Source organism: Typopeltis vanoorti, chromosome 8 (assembly GCF_054136105.1).
Source record: "Typopeltis vanoorti isolate ZY-2024b chromosome 8, IOZ_Tvanoo_1.0, whole genome shotgun sequence".
In the NCBI taxonomy this organism is placed as follows: Eukaryota; Metazoa; Arthropoda; class Arachnida; order Uropygi; family Thelyphonidae; genus Typopeltis; species Typopeltis vanoorti.
Genome location: NC_143556.1, coordinates 20,664,343 through 20,679,549, shown reverse-complemented (window position 1 = coordinate 20,679,549; position 15,207 = coordinate 20,664,343). Strand labels below are relative to the sequence as shown.

The 15,207-nt window shown below is 35.7% G+C and overlaps 1 protein-coding gene across 1 annotated transcript in view; it reads left to right on the top strand.

The window, feature by feature from the left end:
• Window positions 1–15,207, top strand: part of LOC150103805 (sarcosine dehydrogenase, mitochondrial-like) — a 383,814-nt gene that overhangs the window by 193,742 nt on the left and 174,865 nt on the right. The window contains exon 15 of the mRNA XM_090397147.1: window positions 13,870–13,980. Coding sequence (XP_090253273.1) covers window positions 13,870–13,980 — 111 coding nt within the window. The remainder of the gene's footprint in view (window positions 1–13,869; window positions 13,981–15,207) is intronic.

Here is a 15,207-nt window from a genome sequence, read left to right as displayed (position 1 = left end):
ATTTGTGATGTGCAGGATTTTCCTGGTCTAAAACTAGCCTGCTCAGCAATAAGATGGGGTTTGATTAGGGGTTGTAGCCTATTCAAAATTAATTGTTCATAGAGTTTAAAGAGGTTGCTGAGTAGTGATATAGGTCTGTAATTTTTTGCTTCTGTTGGAGTTTTCCCTCGTTTCATAAAGGCCTCCAGATAGTTGGTATTCTTAGGGTTCTGACGCAAGTGTTGTATAGGTTTAATAACCATTCTTTTGTCCAGTTCCAAAATGTTTAATCTGTTCATTACAGACATCAAGGCCTGCAGATTTTCTAGGTTTTAATAGGTTTATGGCAGCATTGAGTTCAGTGATGGTGAAATCTAAGTTAATCACATTTTCTTCCTCACTTGGGGTTCTAAGTATCTTATTTTTTGTGTGCTTTTTAGGGAATTTTCCATTCAGCAGCAGCTGGTGAGCAATTTGATTAGCTGTTACCTGCAGATGCTCATATGACTTAGTGAAATCCTCCCTAATTCTGTTGATAAAGTTCCATGCCTTTCTGCTACTATGGGTCATATCAAAAGCTTCTATTTCTTTTTTCCATGAGGAATGCCTTTACTCTGCCATCTTGGAGCATAATTTTTCTCCGGCTTGGATAGTCTCTTTTGAGAAGGGGTTGGTGTTGTAAAGTTGTAAGTAATCAATATACTGAACTTGCACGTCACTGGAAAGGCCTGGAATGTAGTTTGTGCGGCATTCTTGGGGGATGTGTTTGGTGGAGATTTTACTCAGTATTTTTATGAATTCAGGATACTCTTGAGAGTTTGGAGGAACTGTGTTAAGCATAATTGCTGGATTGAATGGTAGCATTATAGGTCTATGTTGAGTATGTGGAATGGGATTTAAAAATTTTTTAACACAAATGTTGGATATTTTTGAGCTAACAAATATGAGGTCAGGGTTATAGTCTTGCTTCCATCTGCCACTGTTGAAAGATGCAGGGAAGTTTGGATTATGTATCATGTTTAGAGAAATGTTTTCAACCCGTTTTTCAACAAGTTCTCTGTCTTCGTTGGACTTTGTGTAACCCAAGTTAATATTATGGCTGTTAAAGTCACCTAATACAACATTAGTCATGTATGCATTATTATTGAGGAGGATGTCAGGGAAGCAAAAAGCTTCTTCTGGTGGTTTATAGACTGAGGTAATTGAGATATTTTTAAATGTGATTGTAATAATCTCCATGTTTCTGTGGTTCGTTGAGTCAATGGGATCAAGTTTTCTTTTGTAAATATTGCGCTACCATATTTATCGTGGGGTATTTCTTTAACGAGTTTCATGCCATGGATGTAAGGGCTTGTAGCACCTTCTCCTCTGTGAGTTTCTTCCAGGCAGAGCACATCGCGGTCATTATCTCTGCAAATATTTGCAATGAGATCTTGCATAACACTGGAGAAACCTTCAATATTAAATGATACTATAGGCCTGGCCCCAGGTAGGATCCTTTAGAGCAGAAATTTGGGAGCATTTTAGTTCGATCACTTGTGTTTGGTTGATAGCAGCTTTAGCTTCTCCTAATGAGTATTAACAGGGTGCAGGAACGAAAACCTAGCTGCTGCGCACCCCTTTTGATACTGACACTGACTCGCAACAAATTAAACACACTGGCTTATCGTCGATCAGTACAAAAAAGTACAAATTGGTCCACTTTTCATTAAAAACCCGACAAGAATCACTTGATTTACGCTTTTTACTCGTAGATGTCATAGTGATGTAAGATGAACTCAAAAATGATCCAAAATGGCCATGTAACAGTTATTATCCACTGAATATGTCTCACACTAATGAAAAAAGTCTTGCAATATAAAACCACAATAGGCTATGGCTGACACGACGAACCTGCGTGCGCTTTTACATGAATATCACACTGTTCACGACTGACTGACTGACTGATTGTGGATGAGATCCTCTTGTATTTACTGTATATGAAAATAACGAAGTATCGAGAATCTTTGAGATGTATCTGGAAGGCACTAGACAGTGCACTCGAATGAACTACTGCTTTAGCCATCTACCTGCAACTTTAATACTAGTACTTAAGTACTGCTTGCCACTGGTAGATGGCTGAAGAAGCATGTCTATTTAATATTTATTTTTATAGGATTTTATGTAAAGTATGAAATGCACATCATCATTCCTTGTGAATCTGGAAAGCATCTTACAATTCTAAATACTGCAGTATAGCTTAGTGGCCCGCGGGCTTCGTTGAAATTATTTTTTATTTAATCGCGTTTTAATGTTAAGTGGTTATTTTTCAAAATGGCCGACGGGCCATGCTTTGAAGACCCCTGGGCTAATCTGTGCATCTGGAGTAGTGGTTAAAATATGTAAGTGGACATAGTTACACAAATTAGAGATGGAAAAATATTTAACAGGTGTAAAATTTTCAATTTAGCATAGAAATTGGCTGACCATATTTCCTTGAGACAAAAACAGGATATTGGGATGACAAAAACAGGACTGGGATTATGTAATATTTTGTATTCATGAAAAAGTAAGACAATAAAAAAAAAGTTTTATTACATAAACATATTGAGCTTACCATTATTCTTCAGTGACAGAACACATACAGAAATTTAGGTAGATGTAGAGGAGACTGTATTTCACTACGATCGTACCATGAATATTTCTTCGATGAAGTGATCTTACACAACAAATTTCTGTATTTCAACACCTTATCATAAAACTTTTCACATTTAACACTTTTCACACATGACACAATTTTGTCTTACAACTAACATAGCCCTCATTGTCTCAACACATAATCTAGATTTCTCCTTTGACCACATGCTGTTCATAACAGGAAATATTCTCTCGACAGATGCTGTACTTCCTGGATGACAAAGACTAAACTCTAGAATATTACAAAAGTCTTGAAAGTCTAGGTTTTTTCATTCATTTCATAAAAAATCTGTACCCATCTATCAGATGCAGGAACGTTTTCTTTATTCCATGTATCAAATACACAAGTTTCTTTGTTTCTGTGTGTGTGATGAGTTCCTTACTTAAGCTGTCCTATATTTCTTTCCATTCAGGTGTCTTCCTTAGTAGCACCCACTTGAACTTCTTAGTGCTTCCTAAACTGCACTTCCATTTGTTGACATATTCTAAGCTGGTTTCATAGAAATAATCAACTACCTCAAAAAACTTAGCGTCATTAATTTCTCCTGAATCTACTAACATTTTCAGTTGTTTTTTGACATCAGTAGTTGCAAACACTTCACTTTTTCTGGACTCTAAATTGTTTACAAGATTTTCGATGTTCATGGCTACTTCTGTAGTAGCTGAAATATTATTTTTTTCTATTAAGCTAATCTATGTTTTGAATGTAGACACTTGATCTCTTGAAAATGACAACCACAATTTCAAACAGGGATCAAACAATTTTTTTCAACATAACATTGTATTTTTCTTGAGAAAGAAAATAAGAACGAAGCCCATTAAACATGCTTAAAATTCTGTCAATTGGTGGACCCAATGACAAAAGTCTTGTATTTCCATGCTCTAACAATTTAGCATAATTGTTTCCAGCAAAGTCACAAAAGTTTTTCAGTTCAACTCTGTGCATATATTGAAGTATTTGTATACTTTCACTGCAAAACATTTCAATATCAATTGGTAAACAGTCGACAGCACACTGGTGATAATTGTGTATTGTTGTGTGCCCAACCAATACTGATAATCTGCCTCTTCAGTTCAGTTTCAAGTTTTTGCAACCACCAAAATTGGTGTTCATGTTATCTGCACACAAAGCAACAATTTTGTTTTGTAAGGCAAATTTGTCACTTACTTCCTTCAACACTGTAGGTCGGATGTTTCACCAGGTAAGGAAATAAAGTATATAATTTTGTCTTGAGCATCGCAATTTTGCCAAAAGTACTGCACAACGACTGGAAAAAGTTTGATGTCTTTTTTTGTTTGATGCATCTAAACTGACTGTAATGCTTTTTGGTTTCTTTAAATCCTCTTTTACTTCACCCAATATGTATGGTGATAAAACATTGGAAATTATTGCTTCTAATTTGGTATGTGTTGAAGAAAATTTTGATTCATAAATTTTATTTATCAATGTCGACAAGCAGTCATATTCGCGAAAACTTTGGCTGTGGCACACAGTATGATAAGCAACAAGAGCTTCGCTTGCTGCAGTTTTATCGCCTTCGCTATCACCATCATGTCTCCACCATGAATGAGCTGATGTTTTTAACTGAAGCCAGAGTCTTTTCAGCATCTTCCTTCTGGCTACGTAAATGTTGGTCTTCTGTTTCTGGCTACATAAATGTAGGTTGATGTCACTTCTGCCTCCACAAGCAACAGAAAAATAGACATTACAATGTTGGAATATCACTTTTGTTCAATCACTACACAACTTGTCCAGTTTAATAAATTTGAATTCTTTCTGGAGATCATCATTAAAACTGCAGTTGCGCCTCTTTGACATTGCAAGGACAGACTTAAAGCTTTAAAAAATAAGACTTAAAACTTTAAAAAATATGAAATCTAAACTACCGACATTGAATAACAGAGGCCACCAGTTAGCATACAGGCAAAACTTAAACTAATGCTACAGCAGAACAGACAGTGCATCTGAGATGAGCAAATGTTGCCAACATGTATTTTTTATTTTCTCTGAATAAATCACTGCAGATATTGATATTTAGTATCAAACATTGCGACTCCATGGTTCAGTAGTGCACTCAGGATTTAATCTTGGGTGTATGTATGTGTGTGTGGGGGGGGGTGTTGAGTAGATGATTTGAGAATACACACTAAGCATTGAATACAACCTATGACTGAGCATCTGCAATGATCGCTAATTCATAAGTAGTATAGAAATAGAAAACACAACATAAATTTAAAAAAAAAAAGGAATTTTAATTAGGAAAAGATTTTAATTAGGAAAAAATTTTCTAGCGTTTTTTCCTTTTTCTTTGAGGGGTGCCAGGGCCCTACCCCCCCCTCTGGGTGTGCCACTGCATGGTTATACAAATTACTTGTATAACCATATTATTGACCAATATTAAAGTATATTTATAGTTTTTATTAAAAAACGGAACAAAATTTACATTTTTATTAAAATGTAAATTTTGTCATCCGACAGGATGGCCAAAAAATATGGAAAAAACGGCATTGTCCCATGCAAAACAGTACGTATGGTCAGCCCATGTAGAAAGTATCTTCAGTACAATGAGTAATAGAACAAATTAAAATACAAGTAACAGTAAGAATTTTAGAAAGTGGCATTATAGCTCAAGTATTACAACAAATGATCAATAAAACTGCTAATTAATTTTAAAAAATTAAAAGCTATATGTATAAATATATAAGAAAAAATTAGAAATTATTAGAGGAGTGATAAATATTTCTCATAAGGGAGATAACTGAAGGCTATCAGGTCTGTTCATATTTGGATGGTATAAAACAAGATCTTATAATTTTTATTATATGAGTGTTTCATAAGGAATTTACTCTTGTGTAAGAGTTTGGTTTTCTTCCACAAGACTCTGTGCTTAGTACACATGACATGTTCAGCCAAGCCAGACTGCTCAGCTCCCATGATACCGGGTATAAGATTTATACCCTTTATAACAGACAGCAGCTTATCTACCTAAATGACTGAAATAAGACTAACCATAAGAGCAAGGATTCTGGAGATACCTGGAAAGCAAGTGGAGGAAACTTGTCTTAAGTGTAGAAAGGAAGTTGAACTTTTCCTAACAGGATGAAAGGACTGATGATAGGCCTCAGAACTTTCACAGTACATTCCAATATTCATTTCACATAAGGAAGAGGAATCCAAGAAATTTCTTCCTGAACACAGAGGCAAAGAATCTAAAATGAATTGGAACATACTGCATAACTCATAAGCCTTTCAACATTCTTGCTTTTGTGACCTGTCTTATTTCATTCAATCAGGTAGATCTGCTGCTGTTCCATGAAGAACATAAATATTATATCCTTTATGATGAACCTGAGCAGTCTGGCTTGGCTGAACATGTCATCTCAACTAAACACAGAGTCTTGTGGAAGTAAAACCAGACTCTTACACAAGAACAGATAAAGAAAGTTGTGACACTATTTTTTTTTTGTTTTACATCCAAATTTGAACTGATCTGATAGCCTTCTGTTATCCCTAATGGAAAATATTATTGTATCACTCCTCTAATCATTAATATTATTTTTTTCTTCTTTTTCATCCATCAAGATGATGGATTGAATCTCCTATGAACAAATCTTTGTCATCTCACTCATCTCTCTCTCTCTCTCTCTCTGTAGCTTGAAAAGTGTAGCCTTTCCTTCAAAGACTGTATCTTTGTCTCTATCATATAGCTCATATAATTATCAAGCTCTCTTTGAAGCTTGATAATTATGATCTTTCATTCAAAGACTTGTAGCCAAGTTCTTTTTGTTCTCCCTCTTGATGGTCTTTCTCCACTCATTCCATTCAAGGCTATGTTTGGTAATCTCTGAAAAGTCATTCTCTGGAGGTGTCCAAACCATCTAAATTGTTGTTTAAGAATTATATCTATGATATCTTCTCTGTTGTTTAGTTTGTGTTTGGCATGCTCATTTGTTTTGTGTTCAGACCAGTGAGTCTTTATTTTTCTTAAGCATTTCATTTCGAATGCTCTGATTTTCTCTATTTCTTTCTGATCGAGTTTCCATGTCCTGGCATTCTATGTTGCTATATGGAATCAAGTCTATAATAATAATTTTATAGAGTTTTAGTTTGACCAGCTACTTTTTGAAATGCTGTTATTTTTCTCTATTTTGTTTAATTTCTTTTTTTTGCATGTTTTTAATTTTTAAAATTAAAAATTTTATTGATCATTGTTGTCTTACTTCAACTATGATGGTACTTTTTAAAATCTGTTACTTATATTTTAATTGCATTCTATTACTCATTGTACCAAAGATAACGTTGACATTAAGGTAAAAATTTTACATCTATTAAATATTTTTCCATGTTAGTCTTCCATCTCTAATTTTAGTAATGGTGGCTGATGTGTTGAAGAGGTTATGAGAACCAAAGATGGTTCTCTTAACCTCTCCAACAACATAGGCTTGCTTAAGGAAGATTGTGTTTAGCAATTTTCTTAATTATTAAGAAATGCTGACCTGGTTGGCTGAGTGGTTAGCATATCCGCTCTCCAGTCAAAAGGCTGCAAGTTCAAATCCCACAGTGTGCATGGATGTTTGTGATTATCTGTGAAAATAGTGGTGGTGGTCAGCAGTAGATGGCATTGGTGTAGATGATGAAGGTAGTTGCAGTTAGTGGAGTGATGGAGACCAAGAATTATAGAGGAGGTGCCCTTCCTTACTGAGTCTTTGGACTCCTTGGAGGTGTTATGTAATAATAATAATTACAATCAGGTGATAATGCATTAGATAAGGGAGATGCATACAGTATTTAGATTTTGCAAAGACTGTTGATATATTGCCACATGGCAAGCTGATAATGAAATTGAAATATATGGGGTTTGAGAGTAGATTAGTGTGCTGTATTGGAGACCAGCTACCTGATAGGTATCAACAACATATGTATGTGGGGAGAAGATGATACTCAAAAGAAGAAAGTCACTAATCTTGTGCCCTAAAGAGTCACACCATCAGTGGCATAGCTAGAACTTTTGTCGCCCTGGGCGGTTCCTGAGTTTTCCACCCCTCTCAACACACACCAAAAATACTACAAAAAGTCAAAGCGACTTATAGGGAAATAAATTACAACAACACTATGTTTGTTTATTTTAGTTGTAAGTATAGTTTTTAAAAACTAATTATTAATTAAGTTATAAAAAATTACTAAGTTAACATAAATAAAAGAATCGTCGAAAAATAAAATTGTCTCACATGAAAAGTGCCGCCCCCCCCCCCAGTTACGCCACTGCACACCATTAATAACTTTCCTCTCTTTCATTAGTGATATAAGGAAAGGCAGGTTGAATGGTGATGTCCAATCATTTGCAAATGATGCAAATTTGGGAAGAACTGTAAGGAGTACAGCAGATGTTGTGGCATTGCAAGAGTAGTTGAATAAATTAACAGACTGGGTGAATGGTCAAGAGAGTGAGGTTACCAGTTCTGTGTTGCAAAGTAAATTTATTTAAATTTACTTTGCAACACAATATAGGATATAAGAGTGATAATGTATAAGGACTTGAAATTTAGAAAGCATATTACTAAAATTGTAGAGACAGCACAGCAGATTATGGTTATATTATGGTTCCATTTTATGCATCCTTGATTAGGTTGTATATGGATTACTGTACATAGATTTGGTCACCTAATTTTCAAATGGATGAAAAGATATTGGAAAGCATGAAGACACAATTGACTTGATGGATTCTGGTCTCTGTAATGTGGAGTATGAAGAAAGATCGAGGAAATTCAATTTGCAGAGTCTGGTGGATATGAGAAAAGAGCAGGATGGGGGACTATGGGGGACATAAGTTAGTTAGGGACTGTTATCAGATTAATGTGGGTAAGGTTTTTCATAACACGTGGGGAAATGGGAAGAACAAGAAGCCATCAGCTAGAGATCAGTGAAAGTAGTTCATTTGAGGCCGCCTAGTGAGAGGCCAGCAGGACAAAATAAACACAGTTAGTTGCTTCTATAGACCAGGAGATGCAAAGGGTAATGTAAATGGTCATCTGCAATTAAGTTCACTGAGTAGATGTTGAGTAACTATTATGGAAGACAGCAACTATGAGAACAGATTGGAAGATGGAAAGGATACACGAGTGGAATGAAACGGATTTGATGCACTTTGTCCTAATCAGTGAGAGTGATCATCTGGGAGGTGGCTAAATGTGCTGAATTCTCAGTTAAGGCCATGGAATAAAAAACTGCAAAGAAGAGGTGATAGAGAGGTGTTTGACACACCTAGAGTAAGGAAAATAAATAAAGTGGGAATTAAATGGATGAATAGAATCATTATGTAGAATTCGCAAAATGGATATTATTTCTTGGAGTGGATTTAAAAAGAAAGGTGATAAGAAAGCACACAAAATTAGAATATGAGAGAAAATTAGCTGTGCAAGCAAAGGTAATCCCAAAGAGTTCTTTCGATGTGTGACAACTAAAAGGAAGAATGATTACAGTGCAATAAGTTTTGACCAAATGCTGATGGTAGGGAGGTAACTGAAGCAATTGAAATAGTTGAATCACTAAGTGATCACTTTGCAAAGATACAGTATCTGGGTAGAGATATTGCAGTAACAAGCATAGCAGGGATTGGTATGAAAATACAGCTAAATCAACTGGAGATGCATAGGATATTACAGAACCTGATGTGACTACAGCTATGCAATTGAATGGTATATCAGCTTATATTGCAAGAATAGGCTTTTTTTTTTGGCGACGTAAGTTATTTAATTAAGGGGATAATAAATTCCTCATTATTTCAAAGCCGAATGAGAAACTCGAAGATCGAAATATAAGAGTTTCATGCCGAAGAACGTTCAGCAAGTCCAAGTGTAAGTCAACGCCTGGTGGTACAACACTGGGACAAAGGTGGAGCAAGCAAAATATTAAGGACAGTGATTGAAGCTTGCTCCACCTTTGCTCCAAATTGCCCTAGTGTTGAACCACCAGGCGTTGATTTACACTTGGACTTGCCGAATGTTCTTCGGCATGAAACTCTTAGATTTTGATCTTCGAGTTTCTCATTCGGCTTTGAAATAATGAGGGATTTCAAATCCCCTTAATTAAATAGTTCCATTGCATAAAGGAGACTCCAAGACTAAGGTTGCATTCTCAGAAATGATTCGCAAGTTTTTGGAGAAGTTGGTTAAAGGAAAAATCCAGATACTGTATTGTTATTTATTTATATGAGTACCCCATGGAGTCAAAAGACTCATCATGGGAGACCCATACTATCCATTAACACAATGTATGTGTTAAGGGGACCTATCACACATCCCCTTAAACTTATTCACTGTTGGGATGCTCACAACTATCTCTGACAATCCATTGCACTCATTCACCACTTTTAAGTAAAAAACTTTGTCTGCACACCCTTACTAACTATGCTCTTAGACAACTATCAAGTTTGATACCTTGTTTTCCCATGAATGAGGATGGTCTTAAAAGTTCTCGGCCTCAACGATAGACGGCAACATATCAGCAAGATTATTTTTTCTAAGTTGGTACATCTGTCATAAGCATCCATGTGAAATTGCAAATCATTCTATCAAGTAGTTTGTTTTATACAGCTGTCTGAAGCAAAAGTGTTGTCTGTATCCCTTGAAATGGATAAAATTGAGTATCGTGTGGTTATAAAATTCTTTGTAAAAAGTTTAACGCCAAAAGAAATTCATTTGAAGTTCATAAAAGTTTATGGGCACTCTTCTCCCTCGTTTTCAACAATTAAGAAATGGGCTGCCGAGTTTAAACGTGGCTGTACAAGCACTATGAAGATGATCCATGTGAAGGACGTCCAAAAAGTGTAACAACACCAGAAATCATTGATCAAGTGCACAATATGGTATTGGATGACCGGCGAGTCAAAATGCATGAAATTGCTGAGACTATAGGCATATCAAAAGAACGTGTAGGATATATTTTGCATGAAGAATTGCAAATGAAAAAGCTTTGCACAAAATGGGTGCTGATTTTATGCATTGATTTATTACTATGGATGAGACTTGGATTCACCATTACACACCAGAATCCAAACAGCAGTCAAAATGGTGGACAGAAGCCGGTTGTTCAGCACCATCATTCAGTTGTTCAGACAAATTCGGTTCCATCAGCAGGAAAGGTCATGGCATCAGTGTTTTGGGATGCTAAGGGCATTTTGTTTATTAATTATCTTTAAAAGAGTAAAACAATAACTGGGGAATATTATTCCGATCTTTTAACCAGACTAGACGAAATAATCATGAGAAAAGATCCTGTTTGAAGAACAAAAAAAATCATCCGTCATCAGGACGATGCTGAAAAGGTGTTTTGGCAATGGGAAAATTAAGGGATCTGCACTAGGAATTGTTGGAACATCCACCGTATTTCCCAGATTTGGCTCCCTCTGACTTCTATCTCTTCCCAAAACTAAAACTCTTCATCACTAGTCAGCATTTTTTTTTTTTTCAAATCAAATGATTGCAGCTGTAGAGCAGTATTTTGTTTACCCCTCTACAGCTTTACTGAGAACCACTACAGGGACAGTATAATGGCGCTGGAACATTGCTGGAATAAATGTATCAGTTTTAAGGGAGATTATATTGAAAAATAAAAATAATTTTGAAATTATAAATTCGTTTTTTCATTATTAGGCCGAGAACTTTTCAGACCACCCTTGTATTGAATCCTATATATCTTATAGAATCCCTTTAGTAACTTATGAGTTTCTATCATATCCCCTCTCCTCAGCCTGTTGGCTAAACTCTGCAATCCACACACCTTCAATCTGTTCTCATAGGGTACATTCCACAAACCTGTCACAAGCTTGGTCACTCATCTCTGAATCCTCTGCACCACTTTCCTAGAAACGCAAGTGACCAAATCTGTGCACAGACTTGGTCAGTCAATTCAGTCAACACATGGCTGAATCGTAGCCTTATAAAGAGGGATAATAACCTCCCTATCTTTACTTATCAGTGTGTTCTTCAACATCCAAGTAATCCTCTGAGCTGTTTGGCCAATTCTTGCAGTATGTCTTCTGAATTTCAAATCTCTGTCCACCATCATCCCCATATTCCTAGCCTCATCAATTCTCTGTAATCTAGTACCATATGTATGATATGAAGTATGCGATCTTTTCATTCCAAAGTGCATTACCTTACATTTTACAACATTGAACTGACAACCATTGTTCTTTGCCCACACTGTCAATTTATTTAAATCATCCTGCAAGGTATCTATATCACCTTTATCGACTATTGTCCTCTCTAATTTTGCATTATTGGCAAACAACTGAATATCCCCTTCAAATCTTCCACTATATAATTAATATATAAAGTAAAGAGTAGTGGTCCAAGTACAGAGCCCTGGGGCACTCCACTAGTCATCCTCATTCATCTTGATTCCATTCCATTTTAATGTCTGTCCTGTCAGCCACCAACCCCATATCCATTCCCATTTGCTCCAACTTATGCAATAATTTTCCATGTGGTATTCTGTAGGATGCCTTTGCAAAGTCCAGCAGTATCATAGTGCAGCCATTTCTTTTATCCAATTTTGCCATCGCCTTATTATAAAATGTTAGTAAATTACTGAGGCAGGGCCTCCCATTTACAAAGCCATGTTGCCCCTCGTATAGAGTACATGTTCCTATCCACCCACTCCTGAATTTTGCTTTTATCCAACTTTTCCAATACTTTAACCACCACTCTAGAGATACTAATTGGTCTGTAATTTACTACATCTGTCTTGGAGCCACCTTTATGTAATAGAACTATCTTACCCTATTTCCACTCCCTTGGAATCTTGCCAGAGGTGAGACTTATATTAAAGAACTTCGTCATAGGCACTGCCAGTTCATTTATACATTCTTGTAGAACATGAGCTGACATACTCATCAGGCTCACTGCTATATTTACATTGATATTTTTCAACATAACCTCCAGTTCATCTACCTCAATTCTCATATTTAGTCTCTGTCATGTCAATAACTACAAAGTCACCACCTGGATGATATACCATTGCAAAACGATCACTTATTAACTAAACTATTTCTTCTGCTTCTCACTCTCCTACCATCAGCACTGAGTAAAGTTATCTTTCCGTAATCTTTCTCTCTTACTTGCTACATAGCTTTAAAACCCTTTTGGATTTACTTTAGCCTGCTTGGCTAATTTTTTCTCAAAATCTGATTTAGCCTTCCTTACCATACTCGTTACCCCTTTTGCTTGTGCTTTATATTACTCATGAGCATGCTGATCATCTTTTTGTTTATATTCCTTCCACCTTTTTGTCATGGAAGGTTGCTCAACATGTTTTCTTTTTTGCAGCTATTGCTTTATATTGTCACTCAGCCACTTAATCCCTACTTGGTTTAACCTCCTGATTCTGGGTATGCAGTATGATACTGCCATGCCCGAACAATCCCAGACTGCTACCCATGTACTAACAACATTCATTCCATGTAGCTTTTTATACCATAGCACTGCTCTGAGTTGCTTCCTATGTTTGTCATAATCACCAGCTTTGTAGTTCCACATAAACTCTTCTTGACTGAAAATTCCACATGTTGAGCAACCTTCCAGGACAAGAGTGTATGATCAGTTTTCTAGATTGGAGGCATAATTGCTACTGTAGTTATAGATAAATCTTCTGATGCTATTACCAGATCCAACATTCTGAAAACCCTGGTCCCCTCCATCATATGCTGTTTCAGATAATTATCTCTTAGTAACTATATGGAGGGCAGCATGTTTTTTTAGAAGATTAGGTCATTTTTCACTTACTCACTTGCATGAATGGATATACATAAAAAAAAATAATAATAAAAATAAAATAATCCTGAATTATGAAATATGGCAATAAAAACAACTGAAGAATCAAAAACATCACTTAAGGTCCATAAATTTTTTGAGAATTTAGTTATTATTAAGAATTCAACAGTTTTTATTTATAATGATTTTTTTTAATCCCACCTATGAAAGTTAATTTCATAACAGTTAGCTTCTAATGAACAGTGATCTATCCTTATTTGAGCAAACCAAAAACTCATTTCTTTTGAAATGAGTTTTTGGTTTGATTATTAACTTGTGAAGTTAATAATCAAACCAAATCTGGTTTGATTATTAATATATCACATACTGTGTATCGTATGTGATACATTGTACTGAGCTCTCTAGATTGATCTTTTGTTTTTTACTATTTTCGTGCATTAGGCAGTACAGTATACACCTGTATGTTAAATAAACAAGGTGGTGTAGAAGCTGATCTCACCGTCAGTGTGATTGAATCTGGAGATGGCTCTGTTTCTAATCCAAAATGTAATGGTAAGTTTATTTATTGAACTGATCTTTAAAATTAGTATGTTGTTTCTCCCTCCTGATTTTATTATGAGCTTGGTAAAAGTATTTCATTGATCTACCATTTATATGGTCCTCAAATAACCAGAGGGCCATATAAATGAATTAGCATGTCAGCTGATTTCTGGAATTGATATGCTTTGTAATTATGCATTCAGTTAATCAGTTAGTAAATCTGTTTCCCAATACTACCAGATAATTAAAAAATCACTGTATACCTCTGATATAAAAATTAAATATCTAAATGATGCAAAATAAGATCTTGACATTATTATTACTATTGCTATTATTATCCCAAGACCACATGGAGTCAAAGACTCATCTAGAAGGTTTTTTTGTCATATACAGCTCATCATACCACACCTTAGACACACTCAAATTCTCTGCAGACACCAAAAAGACACCACATTTCAGAATTTAAAAAAAAAAAAAAAAAAAACGGTTGAGAAGATGCAATTTACAAAGACTAGTGCATCTTCTCAACCTTTCCTCATATTCGGCATTCCAGAGATCAGAAACTACCCTAGTAAGTCGCCTCTGGATCCTTTCCAACATCTCTTCCAACATCCACAAGAGTGTGGACTTGAATGAAGTTAAGAGTGGTAAAATATATGGTGATTCTATGATTAAGGGTATGGAGAGTGGTATGCATGAGGAGTGCTTGGCTGATGGGACAATAGAAAGAGTGGCTTTAGCAATAAAGAGAGGGCATGAAACAGACAAGATGATAGTTATGGTGGGTACGAATGACTTGAGAGGTAGTATAAATCGGGTAGGAAAAGATTTAAGAACATTATTAGATATTGTGAAGAGGAAAAGTGTCAATGGGAGAATAGTGTGTGTGCTGCCTCGTTTTGACAATTACGAGTTAAGTAGACGAGCAATGATAATGAATGATATAATTGCAAGAATGTGCAGAAAAAGAGGTCTGGAGTTTGTTGATGTTTGGAGTGTGTTTGAAGGGAAAAGGCAGTTGTATGCTAGAGATGGTCTGCATCTTAACATGGAAGGACATAAGCGATTGAAGAAGTTATTGTTTTCTGAACAGGTTGAAGTTATTGGGCAGGGAAACTAATATTGAAAAGGCTGAGTGTAAGAGAGAGAAACTTTAGCACTGATTGTGTATTTATTGATCCTTATAGGCAGAATAAATTGCAGAAGAGAGGGGATAAAAATCGGCATAGGACTACGGTA